Source organism: Eriocheir sinensis, chromosome 2 (genome assembly GCF_024679095.1).
Source record: "Eriocheir sinensis breed Jianghai 21 chromosome 2, ASM2467909v1, whole genome shotgun sequence".
Classification (NCBI taxonomy): Eukaryota; Metazoa; Arthropoda; class Malacostraca; order Decapoda; family Varunidae; genus Eriocheir; species Eriocheir sinensis.
Genome location: NC_066510.1, coordinates 20,727,555 through 20,746,967, shown reverse-complemented (window position 1 = coordinate 20,746,967; position 19,413 = coordinate 20,727,555). Strand labels below are relative to the sequence as shown.

The 19,413-nt window shown below is 46.0% G+C and overlaps 1 protein-coding gene across 4 annotated transcripts; it reads right to left on the bottom strand.

Annotated features, from left to right (window-relative positions):
• Window positions 1-289: 289 nt before the first annotated feature.
• Window positions 290-18,374, bottom strand: LOC127001323 (blastula protease 10-like). Of its 4 annotated transcripts, none has more exons than XM_050865830.1 (11): window positions 18,232-18,374; window positions 17,539-17,812; window positions 17,250-17,327; window positions 16,856-16,962; window positions 16,396-16,596; window positions 15,051-15,177; window positions 14,838-14,969; window positions 13,773-13,856; window positions 13,347-13,485; window positions 12,771-12,984; window positions 290-790 (listed from the first exon to the last, which is right to left on the bottom strand). In XM_050865830.1, the coding sequence occupies exons 1-11, from the start codon at window positions 18,277-18,279 to the stop codon at window positions 773-775; spliced, it is 1,422 nt and encodes a 473-aa protein (XP_050721787.1). In that variant the 5' UTR covers window positions 18,280-18,374; the 3' UTR covers window positions 290-772. The 4 variants fall into 4 exon arrangements, with proteins under 4 accessions (XP_050721787.1, XP_050721778.1, XP_050721770.1 ...); XM_050865821.1 differs by having other exon boundaries at window positions 290-849; window positions 12,830-12,984; XM_050865813.1 differs by lacking the exons at window positions 12,771-12,984; window positions 13,347-13,485; window positions 13,773-13,856; ... (4 more) ...; window positions 17,250-17,327; window positions 17,539-17,812 and adding exons at window positions 1,309-1,450; window positions 1,732-1,815; window positions 2,796-2,927; ... (3 more) ...; window positions 5,360-5,437; window positions 5,663-5,936 and having other exon boundaries at window positions 290-1,004; window positions 18,232-18,321.
• Window positions 18,375-19,413: the final 1,039 nt, after the last annotated feature.

The following is a 19,413-nucleotide window of genomic DNA, read 5'->3' as shown; positions in this document are numbered from 1 at the left end:
ATATATATATATATATATATATATATATATATATATATATATATATATATATATATATATATATATATATATATATATATATATATATATATATATATATATATATATATATATATATATATATATATATATATATATATATATATATATATATATATATATATATATATATATATATATATATATATATATATATATATATATATATATATATATATATATATATATATATATATATATATATATATATATATATATATATATATATATATATATATATAAACTGAGGTAGACATAAAACCTGTTTTTAATGAAAATAGGTAAATAAATAAGTTTGTTTCAGCACTCAGTCCTACAACAAAGCTTCATGCAAGGTTTCTAGTGTCATGGAGTTGTTTTACAAGGTATATGAATCCAATGACTTTTAATTTTGGGTCAGAGTGTGGTGGAAGCAAATAGTATTGTTTTTCAAGAGACGACTCAAACACCGAAGAGTAAATTCCATCCTTGACATAAAACTTAGAATACTTGAATTCCCGCCCCTTTTTTCGTTCTGGTGCTTCCCATCATGTATTGAGAGGGACTGAGAGTTCCACAATAACTCCTTAAGGTACAGTTTCCAGTCTCTAAATTTCAACGTGAGAAATTAAAGAAACAGAGGAGAACCAGAATAGAATAGTATAGATGCAGCGTGAGCAATTAAAGAACTAGAGTTTGTCCTAAATGCTTCCCTGCCGCCACCGGGTTACCCTTCCTTGCATTACCTGCGTGGCTAGAACCTTTCAAACACCTGAGCCACCAGGAAGGCCACCAACACCGCTACGATGGAGGGTGTTAGGCCACTCACACCTCCCTTCTTGGGCTCGGGTGGGTTACTGGCGTCGTGAAACACAACCTCGGCCTGGAAGCCCTGGGACGAGGTTGTGGAGACGTCCAGGTACAGGTAAAGGTGCCTGGAGGCACCCACGAAGCTCTGCCCTTCTTTGATGCCGCTCCCGCAGAACCTAAAAAAGATCATCGTCATCGTCATCTTCACCATCATTTTCATCAATATCCGAGGTAGTGCTCAGGTGAACTTGATTCTTCATAGTCTTTCTTCGCTTTCAGTAAGGTCGTGGAATGCGAACTCAAATTTCTCTACTCTCTAGTGGGATGGTGTTGTAAAAGGAAACAAAGAATATAGGCGTGCGTGTGGTGAGTGCCAATACAAATATATTCAGGGACGAATAAGTCGATCGGTCTCTTGTCGACTTCTAATGTTCATGTGTTTTCATTTTCTTACACATATATCACCTGTGATATACTTACACCTCTCCGTCGTGCATGTCGGTGTCCCGCACATCCAGAAAGTCCCAACACCAGTTTGAGGAGGAGTGGAAGCTGAACGAGTGGAAAATGACCTCGGGCACCTGGCCGTCGGGAGCCTCCACCTTGTACACGCACCAAGCATCTGCCCGGGAAGACCGATCAGTGACAGCCATCCCTCCGTTTGAACCAATGCGTTAGTGATACCATTGTGTGAGTGGCGTGGAGTAATGAAGCGAGTATTTATAGGTGTGGGTTGATGAATATAAAGAATAATCAAAGACAGAAAAATATAGATAAGCTATTGGTAACACGTCACTCATTTCTAAATATGATAAATATTAATACATGAACAAATACTCAAAACGAATTGAAAGTAATTGTGTCCACGATAAAAGGTGAAGATAAAGGACAGAAGATGCTGACCTAATGGAATCTTCCCAGGGTAATTCGGCGACGTGAAGTTGGTTTCCGTGGTGATGGTTCTGCTGCAGGCTGGGAGGGAGTCGGCTGCGTCAGGGAAGAATATTGAAATTAGCATTGCTCAACATGGCCTCTTTGAGGAGTGCATTTGAACCTCTCAGTATCACAGCACTTCCATATCCACTGCGAATTAGGTCCGTCGCCTGAAAGTCAACCATCCCTACGCCATGGCGCCTCTGACGAGCCCCTTGATGAAGGGCATGTGGGAGGGAGTCACCTCCCCAGGGTACTGGCCACAACACCCGGCTTGCACCCGCTCTTGAGGACTGATAGACAGCTTAGCAAGTGTTATTACTTCGCCCGGGGATCGAACTTGGTGTATCATCTGGGATCATAGACAAAATATACGGCCTGTGCGCTGACAATGATGCCAATACCTACCCACCAACCCCTGTTAAGTGCACCATCACTGTTTTTTGTTTTTCTTTTCAGCACGCTAAAAGCGAAACAGTGGTATTACCTTGAATTGTCGTTACCACAGTAAATTATAGTTAGACGAATAATAAGAAATCTAAGAAAAAAAAACAATGTCGGCAAGTATATGGAAGAGTGGTCAGGCTGCAGGTGTGGATGGGATTACAGGTAAAGCATCGACGCATAAATGCGAAGTAACAGAGGATAATAAGCTATAGTATCTGATGTGCAACTTTTGGGAGGATCCAAGCATATAGTTGACCGGAATAGACAGATCTTGCACCGAGGGTTGTGACTTTTTTACTATTAGTTAAATCAATGGGGATCAAATGAAGGCATTTGAGAGGAAGGATCAAATATGTTGTACTGGATTTTAGATTGGTCTGGTAAGGATGAAAATGGCGGAAAGAGAAGATTAACGACGTCATTTCCCACGCACACGCAGCTTGTGTTTCGTTTCTCGGTCCGCTACGTCTGGATCCCTCGATTGTGCATCGAGTGTGTTCACCCCTGCACCACAGAGCACCACGATAGGAGAATAAGGGATCCTTAGGTTTCATTTGAGAGAGAGAAAATAAAGAGATGCTACTCACCGTAATAGTCTCCTGTGATCACCTCACACCTGTCTCCGTCTCGGCCAGGTGGGCACACACAGGTACAGTCCCGCCCCACGTAGCCTTCCCCTTCACAGGTTACCGCTGACCCACACGCTGCTTGCCACCTGTCTGGAGAGAAATATTAAAAGTCATTCATACAATGTGTACCATAACACACACACACACACACACACACACACACACACACACACACACACACACACACACTCACTCACTCACCGATACACCTGTACATGATGTTGACCAGGTGTTTGTCGCGGTGAGAAAGCTCCTGTGACCGGTCCAAGAGTCCCTGGTGCTCTGGATCCTTGGCGGCGACGGTGGCCCGGCCGCTGCTGCTGAAATCCTGCAGAGAGAAAGGAAAGGAAATGATATGTGGGGGGGGAGGAAGGAAGAAGTGGAAGGGACATGTTGTTGATTAGGGTGTGAAATGAAAATGGCTGTTGTGCTAACTCTCGTCCCATCCATCAGTAGAGAAAATCCTGCTCGACTGCATCGATGGATAACCGAATATATATTAGGGGAAGTGGTGGCGGAGTGGTTAGCGTGTCTGCATTGCGTCCAGGAAGACGTGGGTCCGGGTCTTGCCCGCCAACAAAGCTGTGATTCTTCAATCACCGCCGAGTGGCCTAAGACTTCCACATGCTGTCCTGAAGACCACCTATCAATACAGACTCTAGATTTTCTCTCTAAAGAAAGGCTCAAAGATGAGCTCCAGGGGCAGCATGAGTCAAGCAAGATAGTGCCACTATAAACACTTGCCTGCGCCATAATGGGCTGGGGCCGACAATCAGGCACCACCAAGACAGCCTACCAGCGCCAAAGGCCGAAACATAAAAAACAGATTGATAAATAAAGAATAATGCGCGACGATCCCCCGTACCTCCTTACCTTACCCTTACCTCACCTACCTCCACCACTTAACCCTCACCGCAAACTCGTCCGTCAGAGTCTTTTCAGAAGCAAGAAAGTAATCGATTGAAATGAACAACTAACTAACTAACCGTGAGAATACATCAGGATTTGCGTTGCTTCACTCACCCGCCGCCTCCACTCCCGACGGTCTCCCCCACCGAGCGAATCTCCGTGCATCCTCCCTTCCCATCTCAACTCCCTCCAGTTATCGATCATGACAAAGAAACAGTTGGACAAGCTGTCAGGACACTTCTTCGGTCATCCCTAGAGCTGGGGTTTGCCATGGGGATGTTTGTGACCCGCCCTTCAGATAGGAACTCCGAGGCAATGTTAGAAAATTTGATTCAATTTTAAAGATAATGGAGGACGTGGCGCATGTTTTCATGGGCATGTTTTATGGATAGGGAGAAAACTGACTTTATGGAACATGCATACTCGCTGTAGTTGTTTGCGACACGAAGAGAAAACGGCTTGTGAGGACACAGGTAGGAGTACGTTAGTGCTCCCTGTTACCCCCTGTATATATTTCAGCGAGAGTGGCTTACTCCCGCTGCGGCAGGTGTTGCCTTGCTCCCTTCTTCCGCAGGGTACTGCCATAGTACTCAATATAAAGAAAGTAAGAGAGTTAGCATATCGAGGAAGCCTCAGACTCACCCTTCCCCCGTAGTGCATGATGGACGTGTAGTCGTAGGGCACGCTGCGGTTGTTTTCGAACTTTGTTGACTTAGCAAAGTTACTTTCATACTCGCTGGGGATGTTCTTCCAGTTGATGACCACGTAGTCGTCACGATCAGACCTCATCTGCTCGTGGAAGAGGCCGATGGCGTGGCCCACCTCGTGGACCACCGTCCCGAGCTGAGCAAAGGAGCGAGATAGTCACGGGAAGGAAAAAAAACACAAGGGCAAGTCGATGTACTGTAATGAGTGTGTAATGCAGCGTCACATGTGGTGGGAGAAGGATGAAGGGATGGGAGGGATTGGGAGCCGGAGAGGGACATGCCGCGTGGAGAGGGGCTACCAAATCATAGAGCTAAGAGTAACATTGATCGACTTATCTTTTTCACAACTATTACTTTCTTGTTACTTATTATATATACTCGTCCTGCCTCTTACCGATTGACAGCCTGTGCCGATAGAGACACTTTGACCATTCACTTGTCTCCCTATGTAAGACCAGCACCCATAGCCGTGGATAAACGTGAGCCAGTTTGTGTCAACGTCTGCAAGAGGAAAGAGTCGTTGGTAGTTCTTGCTCATCAACTCCTTTTCCGAATTACGCATTTTTCCCCTCGTTCACACAAAACCAGAGATTATCCTTTGCATTCTCTCTCTCTCTCTCTCTCTCTCTCTCTCTCTCTCTCTCTCTCTCTCTCTCTCTCTCTCTCTCTCTCTCTCTCTCTCTCTCTCTCTCTCTCTCTCTCTCTCTCTCTCTCTCTCTCTCTCTCTCTCTCTCTCTCTCTCTCTCTCTCTCTCTCTCTCTCTCTCTCTCTCTCTCTCTCTCTCTCTCTCTCTCTCTCTCTATCTCTCTCTCTCTCTCTCTCTCTCTCTCTCTCTCTCTCTCTCTCTCTCTCTCTCTCTCTCTCTCTCTCACACACACACACACACACACACACAGAGTCACGTACCTGTCTTTGGTCTGAAGGTAAGACAGGTGTGTTGCTCCCAGTGCCTCAGCCCGGCTTCAATCTCACTTCGATATCTCTCTGGAAAACGGGAAGAGAACATCTATTGAGGTTACCTATTAGACAGTATGAAAATTAAGGATGGGTTATTTAACGTCATCTATAGACGAGGTACATGCGTGTAATTGGTGGCATTTTGTGTCTGTGGGTACAACTCAGAGAGTGTAACAGGCAAATTCGCATCCCTGTGGTTATCCTCTTTCAGAACCCGCCCGCCCACCCACCAGCCAGCCATCGCCTCCTCACCGTCTGCAAACTCGTAGGGAATAACAGGCCCGCCTCCTCCCTCACTGGGCCATAAGAGGTTGTCAATGATGCCTTTGCGAGGGGCGACGTAAGAGGAATTAAAGTGCAACTGGTAGAGATTCCGGGGCACCAGCATGTCCCCCATCACGACCATGCCCTCTGCTTCTGCTAGGCCCGCGCTGTGCAAGAAGCGTTTGAGGGAGTCAGGTGACGCCTCAAATTCATCCTCTTGGGAAGTGAGTGGCTTGGCGTGTCCCAGAGTGATGCTGGTGCTCTGCAACGGAGACATAATAGTTAATCGGGAAAACCAATCCTCTGAGTTATCTAAAACCAAGCTCTCCACTTGCATTGTACTCGTACCAACATTAATAGATTCAGAAAACCTTCAACACTCCTGGACTTTCATTAGTACCTCGTTAAAGAAATGTCACACACACACAAAAAAAAAAAAAAATAAACACACAAACACACTGTGAGTGATAAACAGGAGGCGAACTACACGCGTAGGGTCCTGTCTCCAAAGTCACACACACAGTTATAATAATTCGTTCTCCACAAGACTTTACTGATAAAAACAAAATTAAGAAGTAAAAATATTTAAACTCGGTTTAATAAAACACATATATTAACAAGCACGTACACATCTAGTGTATCCCCCAGCCGTGTGGACACGCGGGTGGGAGGAAGAGAAGTGTGACGTACCAGAACTAGGAGGGACCGCAACAGGAAAGTTGAGAGAAGTCTTGCCATTGTGAGGAGCCAGTACACACTACCTGCCCTAGGCTTTGGCGTGTATATAGAACGGCGACACTTCCTGCCTGCGTAAGATAACGCTGCTTATCGGCCATAAAGAACAAAGCTGTGATGCAACTCTCTGCCTCACCATTGTGGGAATGTTACGCTACTCGAGACTCAAGGGAGAGTACTGAACAACTCCCCCACTTATTAAATAGGCTGAGTATACTTGCGTTGCTACATAGTATAATCATGGAATGGTGTGCGACTATGAAGAATTCCCTGTCAGACGTGTATTGCTGTGTACCAAGAGTTTGTTGCATGTGTCCGAAGCCGACTGAAATGAAGCGAAACACAATCTCCTGTCCTGATATCGTGAATCATAACCACACACAATTTTCCTTTCTTTTCACATAGGATTGGAAGTCATAGCTGGCTGGTAAGCCGATGATTTATTGACTCTGGAGAAATAGTGTAATATTGGAAACACCACTGCCGAGCCAGGCGCTGATAAGCTAGTCTGATAATTAATTGTTTGATCGGGCAAGGTAGCCCCGCCTACTTCGATTTCAATATTTTTTTCTATCTATAGATTTTTATTTCCATAATCGTGTGTTTAATTTATGTCTCTGGTTTTCACATCTCCTGAGCTTCTAATGTTGCGATATTTTCCCACTTTCACAGCTGCTGATAGAGGTGTGAAGACGTGCAATGAAAGGCCCACTTGATATGAAAAGTCGAGGACTTTTATTTATCCTCTTAAGTAGCCACACGGTAATAGCTGCACCTGAACCCACGTGACCCGTGTGCCCATATCCATCGCTAAATCACCGCGGATCCAAGGTGACGGGTGAGTCATGGCGATTATCAGTTACGCATGCTGCCAGTGACGTGTCGTCTAACGGAAGGGTGTGAAGGTGTGGGTTAGAACTTAAAGTGTGCCTATAATGGGGTGCTGTCGCAAATCGATGTTCTGTGTAGCAATGGAAGACCGCCGAATATTCTTTCTCAAACTTTCTCTTACATCATTTTTTCTTTCAAGAAGGGACTGTCGAGACAGCTCTGGAACAATATTGATAATCCCTTTTCTACACTTTAACAGAAGCAACAGTTTTACGGGCTCTGTTAATTCATTTATTTTTACTTTTGCACAGATTCATTTTTTTAAATTTTAGAATCTGCCGGCGCATTTATTTAGTCACGTGTTTTCGTAACCGTGGAATATCCTCATCTCCCATTTATAATTTAATAATGAATACGAAACGGTACTTAAGCTCAATGATATGACCGCGTAGATAGGATATTCGCTATCATTTTAAAGGTTTCTTCTTTTGGGGGTCACTGTCATCCCTTAGTCATTACCCATCTACCCGTACCATTCATGTGGCAATCGCAGTCTTTCCACCTCAGTCAGACCACACCACCACCACCACCACCATGACCACTACCACCACCATGACCACTACCACTATGACAACCACCATCACCTCTACTATCATAACCACAACCACAACCAGACACCAGCACAAGAAGTATAACGACCCACAAGATTGCGTAATGGGGATACACTGGTTCAACTCTACCGCTTATCACCTTGTTTTGATATACAGAAAAATGCATCTTCGTGTTATCATAAACGTGTTCATCATAAATTAAAGTAATAAAAAGGAAACATTTAGGTAGATGAGTTCCCTTTTTATTGATTGACTGAGGAAGAGGAAAGGATCTACCGGAGCACATGCAACGGCGAGAGGGGGAAAACATTGGACCGGAAGAAATTAAATAGATAAGGAAGATAAGGAGAGCCGATGACGAAGGGGGAAATATGGAGTGGCGAAACAAGAACCCAAAACAACGCATACCCTGTCCTCCTCTGCCCTCCCTGCCCCTCCCTGTCCTGCCCTGCTTTGCCCTGCCCTGCCCTCCTCTATCCTACCCTTTCCTACCCTGTCATGTCCTGCCCTGCTTTGTCCTGTCCTGCCCTCCCCTGTCCTGCTCTATCCTACCCTATCCTACCCTGCCCTGCCCTGCCCTATCCTGCCCTGTTTTGTCCTCTCCTGCCCTCTCCTGCCCTGCCCTGCCCTATCCTCCTCTGTCCTCCCTGCCCTATCCTGCCCTGCCCTGCCCTATCCTCCTCTGTCCTCCCTGCCCTATCCTGCCCTGCCCTGCCCTGCTTTGTCCTGCCCTGTCCTGCCATACCCTGCCCTCCCTGCCCCTCCCTGCCCTGCCCTACCCTACCTTCTTCACAACCCATCCCAAACCAACCCAAAACACTCGCCAAAAAACACCGCATCAACTTCCCTGCTGCTGCCCTCCAACCGCCGCCGCGCTAATCCCCGCGAACACTCAGGACGCCACATTACTCCCACTCTCACGTCGACTCAGAAGTGCCCCAGACGCCTCCACCCCATCACCCCACACGCCTCCACCCCTTCACCCCACACGCCCCACCGAGACTTCTCACCCGCTCCACGCCCCCCATCCTCCTCGCCACACACGCCCTCCTCGCACTCGTTCACGCTCATTTACACAACTCTGCTCATGCTCACGCCCCCTCTACGCCGCGAGAGAGAGAGAGAGAGAGAGAGAGAGAGAGAGAGAGAGAGAGAGAGAGAGAGAGAGAGAGAGAGAGAGAGAGAGAGAGAGAGAGTTCTTCTTCTTCTTCTTTTCATTCTCCTTCTTCTACTTTTATTTCTTCATTCTTTCTTTGTTTCTTTCTTTCCTTCTGATTTACTTCTTTGCTTGCCTGCGGTGAAAATGGGTTCTTCAGTGTGTTTCTAAGGTGTTGTACATGTCCATTTGAATAATATTAGTTTCTCATCTCTAGCGTCATCCTTTTAATTAAGTGGAATGACAGATGTGGCGAGTATAAACAAGAAACTCGTACTGTCCAATGTTACCTGTTGTTCTCTTCTTGCTTCTCCTTATGCTGCACCTCATTACCTTTCCCTGCCCCGTGTACCCCATCATTTGCATGCCTAATTATAGTGATGGATTCATTTCTTTAATCAGCCGGACAGGTAGACAAATGGGCGGTGGGATGTTGGACAGGTGGAAAAGTAATCCCACCGCGAAAATGGCCGTTTTGGAGCTAAAAGGTGGACAGGTGAAAACCGAACAAATTGGCAGATAAAAGTACACAGCGATGCCGGTGGAGAAGGGGCGGCGGAGGCAGGAACCTGGAAGCGGCGGTTTGACGTTTACATTAAAAGGTGGCGATAACCCTAATTGGATGGTTGGCCAAACGTGTCTCCTGAAGAGCTCTGAATCAGCGGCGGCGGTTCACGAGCAGTGTGTGTGTAGCTGAAGGAGAGGTAAGTCGTGATGTTCCCCTTCGATGCCGCAGGAATGTTAATGCAGTGCAGCTCCTCGTAAAAATCCTAGGCGATAGGGATAGCTGGTTGGACTGTCTATTGATTTGGTTACGTAAGAACAGATTATATAAGCATAGTTTAGTTAGATTGGGTTAAAAGATCGAATTTTAATCAAGTATTCGATCGGGTAGCTTTGGATTGATTTGCTTAATAAACTAAACAAGTATCTGGCGTACTGAATATTTTTTTTTTACAACAAAGGAGAAAGCTCAAGGGCACAAAAAAAGGAAACAATAATAAAAAAAGCCCGCTACTCGCTGCTCCTAGCTTTACTTACCTCAAACCACCCAATGCTCTCAGTTACCATTCACTCATCACACTTAAGGCTGGGAATCTCCGCACATTCCTGCATTGTGTCAGACCCGACGTGTCCTCCCGCACCCCACCGTCGCGACCCGCACACAATGGGACTCGAAATGCGCTTCCAGTGTCTTGCTGGAGGCCGCACGCTCCGCTCCCTTTGTCAGTTGTCTCGCCTCCCGCCACGCCGAGCACCCTGATATGATCTTACGAAGGGAGGAGATATCAAGGCAGAGCTGGAATGAGGATGAATGAGGCCGAGGTAGTATATGGCGAAACGGATCACGATTTTATTCTTTACCATTTATAAATGAAGGATTTGAGTTCCATGTTATCAAACTCTTCGACGGCTTAATCTGTCTATTTCAAAAGGCTCTCGCAGAAGTTGCCAGTTGGAGGTAGTTTTGGAAGGCTCCCGCGTTGTAAACGGGACAAATGATCATAACAACCCGACGTAGCTCCTCTCTGGCCTTCAAAACGTTCGTAACAACAGCTCAAACGTTTGATAATACGAGTGTGAATATTGACTGTACCGTAACAATTACAAGCACGATTTACTTGCATTCATTACCTCGTCGAAGTTATGAGTGTTGCATGGAAGCTTCCCTCAATCACTCTTCCATTCTATATTTTCTTTAAGTAAAGGATTTGGATATTAATGGTTCTCATAACTATACTATTTCCTGGTATAAGTAATGAATCTGTCGCGTGGAGGCTTCCTGCAATCACGGCGTCATTGTATTTACATGATTTGTACACTGATTTGTCCCTTTAATATTACGAGCCCCTGACGTATTAGCCTTTCCTTCTGGTCCTTTAGTAAGTAATGAGTTGCGTGGAGACCTCTCCTTTCCTGCACTCCTTACTTTCTGTACTCCTCCCTACTCCCCCCTTTATCTCCTCTCCCCTTTCCTCTCCGTCGCCCTCCTACATTTCTTTTTCTTTTTTTTTACGTTCTGCCTGTGGCGGCGGTAGGCTTTATTGGTTGGGCCTGATGGTCGGCTTAGACGGCCATGCCCTAACACGTTGTGGCGCAAGCAAGTGTTTATAGTGGCGCCACCTTGTTAGGCTCATGCTGTCCTCCGGAGATCATCTTTGATCCTCTTTTTAAAGCGAGAATCTAGAGTCCGGGTTGATGGGTGGTCTTCAGGACAGCATGTGCGTATTTTTAGGACACTCGGCGGTGACTGAAAAATCGCAAAACCGGGACCTTCTGGACGCCGCTCCCGCACGCTAAGCACTCAGCCACCGCCTCCCATCCCTCCAATTAGCCACACACTCAACAAGCCTAGAAACCCACATGCTCATGTGTGACGGAACAAGAGGTAGAAACACGGAGGGGTGCGGCATGGCACTCTGGGGGAAAATCATTAATGGAGACCACACTTATTTTTCCACATAAAAGAGGCATATATATATATATATATATATATATATATATATATATATATATATATATATATATATATATATATATATATATATATATATATATGTATATATATATATATATATATATATATATTACGTCACACCTGTGGCGCCGGTAATCTTTCTTGGTACGGCCTGATGATCGGCCCCAGCCCGTTGTGGCGCAAGCAAGCCTTTATATAGTGGCACCATCTTCCTTGGCTCATGCAGCCCCCTGGAGCTCATGGTCGACCCTCTCTTTTAGAGAGATAATCTAGTGTCCGGGTTGATAGGTGGTCTTCTGGACAGCATGCGGGTAGAATTTAGCCACTCGGCGGTGACTGAAAAATGCCGGCTTGTGGTACCGGGCGGGGCGCGAACCTGCGTCGTCTTTGACGCGGCGCCATCATGCTATCCACTCAGCCACCGCCTACCCAGATATATATATATATATATATATATATATATATATATATATATATATATATATATATATATATATATATATATATATATATGTATGTATACACACACACACACACACACACACACACACACACACTCAGTACAGGTGTCCCGGGTTTCACACAGTAACGCCACTCCTTCACTTTTCTCTGCTCCACTTCTCGTTACAGCGTGAAGGCAAGATAACCTCCGCCATAACATCGGCAATGGCTCTTCCCGGACTCCTGAGAAAAGCCTTGAGCTGTGCCATCGTAAGAGTTTGAACTCAGATTCTTCTAGCTACATTAATACAGTAAGGTAGACAGTAATAGACTGAAATTTAGAACAAATAACTTTAATATAATCATAAAGGCATGATTGCATCCGTGAATTTTCTTGCGAACAGGTTATTGAAATTGAATCATTAATAGTGTGAAAGTCAACGACGACGAGTATTTCAGGACAAAATTCATGTATGTATTTAGGATGGGATGTCTCATGATACGGGATGTCTGACGACACCACGCCGGGAGCAAGTATTATTGTTTTCAAGAAATGCGTCAACACCGAAGCGTAAATTCCACACACGTTCTAACATGAAGAATGGTTTACTTTGTCTCCCTTATCTTGTTCTCGTGTCTCCCGTTATTTATTAAGAAGAACTGAGCCTTCCAAAATAACTCCTAAAGATAGTTTCCAGTCCCTAATTTTACACATGAGAAGTTAAAGAATCAGATCAGAATAGAAAAGATGCAGCGTGAGTAATTTAAAGAACTAAGTTTGTCTAATGCTTCCCTGCTGCCACCGGGTTTGCATTACCTGCGTGGCTAGACCCTTTCAAACACCTGAGCCACCAGGAAGGCCACCAACACCGCTAAGATGGAGGGTGTTAGGCCACTCACACCTCCGTTCTTGGGCTCGGGTGGGTTACTGGCGTCTTGAAACACAACCTCGGCCTGGAAGCCCCGAGATGAGGTTGTGAAGACGTCCAGGTACAGGTACAGGTGCCCGGAAGCGCCCACGAAGCTCTGTCCTTCTTTGATATTGATGCCGCAGAACCTGAAAAGATCATCGTCATCGTCATCTTCACCATCATTTTCATCAATTTCAGAGGTAGTGCTCTGGTGAACCTGATTCTTCATAGCTTTTTTTTTTTTTTCGCTTTCAATAAGGCCGTGGAATGCGAACTCAAATTTTTCTGTTCTCCAGTGGGATTGTGCTGCAAATGGAGACGAAGAATATGGGCGTGCGTGGGGTGAGTGGCAATTCGACACATATATTCAAGGAAAGGTTAGACAAAGGGACGATAGGCGGTGTTAGGTTTCCAGGAGCAGCCCAGACTAAGTCGACCGGCCTCTTGCCTACTATAATGTTCATATGTTTTCATTTTCTTACATATACATCACCAATGATCTACTTACACCTCTCCGTCGTGTATGTTCACGTCCCGCACCTCCAGAAAGTCATTGCACCGGCTTGTGGAGCGGAGGCTGAACGAGTGGAAAATAACCTCGGGCACCTGGCCGTCGGGAGCCTCCACCTTGTACACGCACCAAGTACCTGCCCGGGAAGGCCTATCAGTAACAGCCTTCCTTCCGTTTGAACCAATGCGTTAGAGCTACCGTTGTGTGGGTGGCGTGGAGTAGTGAAGCGAGTAATTGTTCGTGTTGGTTTATAAGTTTAAAAAATAATCAAATACAGAAGAATGAAGATAAGCTAATGGCAACATATTACTCATATCTGAATATGATAAATATTATGACAACAACAAATACGAGAACTCAAAACGAATCGAAAGTAACAGTGTCCACGATAAACAGTGAAGATATAGGGCAGAAAATGCTAACCTGACGGGATCTTCCCAGGGTAATTCGGCGACGTGAAGTTGGTTTCCGTGGTGATGGTTCTGCTGCAGGCTGGGAGGGAGTCGGCTGCGTCAGGGAAGAATATAGAAATTAGCATTGCTCAACATGGCCTCTTTGAAGAGTGCATTTGAACCTCTCAGTATCACAGCACTTCCATGTCCACTGCGAATTAGGTCCGTCGCCTGAAAGCCAACCCTCCCTACGCCATGTCGCCTCTGACGAGCCCCTTGATGAAGGGCGTGTGGGAGGGAGTCACCTCCCCAGGGTACAGGCCACAACACCCGGTTTGCACCCGCTCTTGAGGACTGGTAGACAACATAGCAAGTGTTGCCTACTTCGCCCGGGGATCGGACTTGGTGTATCGTCTGGGATCGTAGACAAACTATACGGCCTGTGCGCTGACAATGAAGCCAAAACCTACCTCCCCCCCCCCCTCCCCCCCCCGCTAAGTCCACCATCACTATGTTTGCTTCAGCACGCTAAAAGCGAAACAGTATTATTACCTTGAATTGTCGTTACCACAGTAAATTATAGTTAGACGAATAATAAGAAATCTAAGAAGAAAAAAAACAATGTCGGCAAGTATATGGAAGAGTGGTCAGGCTGCAGGTGTGGATGGGATTACAGGTAAAGCATCGACGCATAAATGCGAAGTAACAGAGGATAATAGGCTATAGTATCTGATGTGCAACTTTTGGGAGGATCCAAGCATATAGTTGACCGGAATAGACAGATCTTGCACCGAGGGTTGTGACTTTTTTACTATTAGTCAATGGGGATTAAACGAAGGCATTTGAGAGGAAGGATCAAATATGTTGTACTGGATTTTAGATTGGTCTGGTAAGGATGAAAATGGCGGGAAGAGAAGATTAACGACGCCATTTCCCACGCACACGCAGCTTGTGTTTCGTTTCTCGGTCCACTACGTCTGGATCCCTCGATTGTGCGTCGAGTGTGTTCACCCCTGCACCACAGGGCACCACGATAGGAGAATAAGGGATCCTTAGGTTTCAAATGAGAGAGAGAAAATAAAGAGATGCTACTCACCGTAATAGTCTCCTGTGATCACCTCACACCTGTCTCCGTCTCGGCCAGGTGGGCACACACAGGTACAGTCCCGCCCCACGTAGCCTTCCCCTTCACAGGTTACCGCTGACCCACACGCTGCTTGCCACCTGTCTGGAGAGAAATATTAAAAGTCATTCATACAATGTGTACCATAACACACACACACACACACACACACACTCACTCACTCACCGATACACCTGTACATGATGTTGACCAGGTGTTTGTCGCGGTGAGAGAGCCCCTTTGAGCGGTCCAAGAGTCCTTGGTGCTCTGGATCCTTGGCGGAGATGGTGGCCCGGCCGTTGCTGCTGAAATCCTGCAGAGAGAAAGGAAAGGAAAGGAAATGTGGGGGGGGAGGAAGGAAGAAGTGGAAGGTGTTGTTGATGAGGGTGTGAAATGAAAATGGCTGTTGTGCTAATCTCGTCCCATCCATCAGTAGAGAAAATCCTACTCGAATGCGTCGATGGATGACCGAATATATATTAAGGGAGGTGGTGGCGGAGTGGTTAGCGTGTCTGCATTGCGTCCAGGAAGACGTGGGTCCGGGTCTTGCCCGCCACCAAAGCTGTGATTCTTCAATCACCGCCGAGTGGCCTAAGACTTCCACATGCTGTCCTGAAGACCACCTATCAATACAGACTCTAGATTTTCTCTCTAAAGAAAGGCTCAAAGATGAGCTCCAGGGGCAGCATGAGTCAAGCAAGATAGCGCCACTATAAACACTTGCCTGCGCCATAACGGGCTGGGGCCGACAATCAGGCACCACCAAGACAGCCTACCAGCGCCAAAGGCCGAAACATAAAAAACAGATTGATAAATAAAGAATAATGCGCGACGATCCCCCGTACCTCCTTACCTTACCTTTACCTCACTTACCTCCACCACTTAACCCTCACCGCAAACTCGTCCGTCAGAGTCTTTTCAGAAGCAAGAAAGTAATCGATTGAAATGAACAACTAACTAACTAACCGTGAGAATACATCAGGATTTGCGTTGCTTCACTCACCCGCCGCCTCCACTCCCGACGGTCTCCCCCACCGAGCGAATCTCCGTGCATCCTCCCTTCCCATCTCAACTCCCTCCAGTTATCGATCATGACAAAGAAACAGTTGGACAAGCTGTCAGGACACTTCTTCGGTCATCCCTAGAGCTGGGGTTTGCCATGGGGATGTTTGTGACCCGCCCTTCAGATGAGAACTCCGAGGCAATGTTAGAAAATTTGATTCAATTTTAAAAATAATGGAGGACGTGGCGCATGTTTTCATGGGCATGTTTTATGGATAGGGAGAAAACTGACTTTATGGAACATGCATACTCGCTGTAGTTGTTTGCGACACGAAGAGAAAACGGCTTGTGAGGACACAGGTAGGAGTACGTTCGTGCTCCCTGTTACCCCCTGTATATATTTCCCCGAGAGTGGCTTACTCCCGCTGCGGCAGGTGTTGCCATGCTCCCTTCTTCCGTAGGGTAAAGCCATAGTACTCAAAATAAAAACAGTAAGAGAGTTAGCATATCGAGGAAGCCTCAGACTCACCCTTCCCCCGTAGTGCATGATGGACGTGTAGTCGTAGGGCACGCTGCGGCTGTTTTCGAACTCTGTTAACTTAGCAAAGTTACTTTCATACTCGCTGGGGATGTTCTTCCAGTTGATGACCACGTAGTCGTCACGATCAGACCTCATCTGCTCGTGGAAGAGGCCGATGGCGTGTCCCACCTCGTGGACCACCGTCCCGAGCTGAGCAAAGGAGCGAGATAGTCACGGGAAGGAAAAAAAAACAAAAGGGCAAGTCGATGCACTGTAATGAGTGTGTAATGCAGCGTCACATGTGGTGGGAGAAGGATGAAGGGATGGGAGGGATTGGGAGCCGGAGAGGGACATGCCGCGTGGAGAGAGGCTACCAAATCACAGAGCTAAGAGTAACATTGATCGACTTATCTTTTTCACAACTGTTACTTTCTTGTTACTTATTATATATACTCGTCCTGCCTCTTACCGATTGACAGCCTGTGCCGATAGAGACACTTTGACCATTCACTTGTCTCCCTATGTAAGACCAGCACCCATTGCCGTGGATAAACGTGAGCCAGTTTGTGTCAACGTCTGCAAGAGGAAAGAGTCGTTGGTAGTTCTTGCACATCAACTCCTTTTCCGAATTACGCATTTTTCCGCTCGTTCACATAAAACCAGAGATTATCCTGTGCATTCTCTCTCTCTCTCTCTCTCTCTCTCTCTCTCTCTCTCGTACACACACACGTAAACACACACACACACACACACACACACACACACACACACACACACACACATAAACACACACACACACACACACACACACACACACACACACACACACACACACACACACACACACACACAAAGTCACGTACCTGTCTTTGGTCTGAAGGTAAGACAGGTGTGTTGCTCCCAGTGCCTCAGCCCGGCTTCAATCTCTCTTCGATATCTCTCTAGAAAACGGGAAGAGAACATCTACTGAGGCTACCTATTAGACAGTATGAAAATATAGGATGGGTTATTTAACGTCATCTATAGACGAGGTACATGCGTGTAACTTGTGGCATTTTGTGTCTGTGGGTACAACTCAGAGAGTGTAACAGGCAAATTCGCATCCCTGTGGTTGTCCTCTTTCAGAAAACCAGCCAGCCATCGCCTCCTTACCGTCTGCAAACTCGTAGGGAATAACAGGCCCGCCTCCTCCCTCACTGGGCCATAAGAGGTTGTCAATGATGCCTTTGCGAAGGGCGACGTAAGAGGAATTAAAGTGCAACTGGTAGAGATTCCGGGGCACCAGCATGTCCCCCATCACGACCATGCCCTCTGCTTCTGCTAGGCCCGCGCTGTGCAAGAAGCGTTTGAGGGAGTCAGGTGACGCCTCAAACTCATCCTCTTGGGAAGTGTGTGGCTTGGCGTGTCCCAGAGTGATGCTGGTGCTCTGCAACGGAGACATAATAGTTAATCGGGAAAACCAATCCTCTGAGTTATCTAAAACCAAGCTCTCCACTTGCATTGTACTCGTACCAACATTAAGAGATTCAGAAAACCTTCAACACTCCTGGACTTTCATTAGTACCTCGTTAAAGAAATGTCACACACAAAAAAAAAATAAACACACAAACACACTGTGAGTGATAAACAGGAGGCGAACTACACGCGTAGGGTCCTGTCTCCAAAGTCTCGCACACAATTATAACAATTCGTTCTCCACATGACTTTACTGATAAAAACAAAATTAAGAAGTAAAAATATTTAAACTCGGTTTAATAAAACACATATATTAACAAGCACGTACACATCTAGTGTATCCCCCAGCCGTGTGGACACGCGGGTGGGAGGAAGAGAAATGTGACGTACCAGAACTAGGAGGGACGGCAACAGGCAAGTTGAGAGAAGTCTTGCCATTGTGAGGCGCCAGTACACACTGCCTGGCCTAGGCTTTGGCGTGTATATAGAACGGCGACACTTCCTGCCTGCGTAAGATAACGCTGCTTATCGGCCATAAAGAACAAAGCTGTGATGCAACTCTCTGCCTCACCATTGTGGCGATATTATGCTATTTGAGACTCAAGGGAGAGTACTGAATACCTCCATTAAATAAACTGGACTCGCCTAGCTACATAATATAATCATGAAATGGGACTATGACGGATTCCTTGTCAGACGTGTATCGCTGTGCGCCAAAAGTTCGTAGCACGTGTCCGAAGCCGACTGACATGGAACGAAACACAATTTCCTGGCCTGATATCATAAATTACAACCGCACAAAATTAACCTTTTTCTCACCTAAGAAATGAAATCCACACCTCCCTGCCCTGTGCATCCACTAATCCCTTTCCCTCCTTATCTCAGTTTTGTGAATTAGTGAAGAAAAAAAAGTGCCTGTGTGTGTGTGTGTGTGTGTGTGTGTGTGTGTGTGTGTGTGTTGTTGTTGTTGGTGGTGGTGGTGGTAGTGTTGTTCTTGTTGTTGTTGTTGTTGGTAGTGTTGTTTTTGTTTTTGTTGGTGTTGCTGATGTTGTTGCTTCAAAGTGTATTTATATATATATTTGGTTATGCTCCTTCACGTAGGCTAGTTTATCTCTCTCTCTCTCTCTCTCTCTCTCTCTCTCTCTCTCTCTCTCTCTCTCTCTCTCTCTCTCTCTCTCTCTCTCTCTCTCTCTCTCTCTCTCTCACACACACACACACACACACACACACACACACACACAATCATATTGAGAGAGAGATAAAGTGAGAGAGAGAGATAAACAAAGACAGTTTCCCCAGAACACCTTATCTTCAACATAGAAATATAAATAACTCGATTGAAATATCCACACACACACACACACACACGACTGCCGACAATCTTATCAGGCAGACACGCTATTCAAACCCATGCTCACCCCCAACCAAGAAAATACAACTCGCGAGGCTTCTTCCCTAAAGGATTCAAAGCCCTTTCAACAGACGATCCGAGATAACCTGCAATACGAACTAGGAGAGCGATACCACACACCGCAAAACCACTGAGACATGAAATACAAGCCAATAACAGGT

Excerpts from the sequence above, each read along its gene's own strand:
- LOC127001323 (XM_050865813.1), bottom strand. The coding sequence starts at position 18,279 with ATGGCAAGACTTCTCTCAACTTGCCTGTTGCCGTCCCTCCTAGTTCTG. Across the intron at positions 4,590-4,847 it reads TCGGCACAGGCTGTCAATCG|CTCGGGACGGTGGTCCACGA; the intron begins GTAAGAGGCAGG and ends TCCTTTGCTCAG. Across the intron at positions 1,005-1,308 it reads GACATGCACGACGGAGAGGT|GTTCTGCGGGAGCGGCATCA; the intron begins GTAAGTATATCA and ends GATCTTTTTTAG.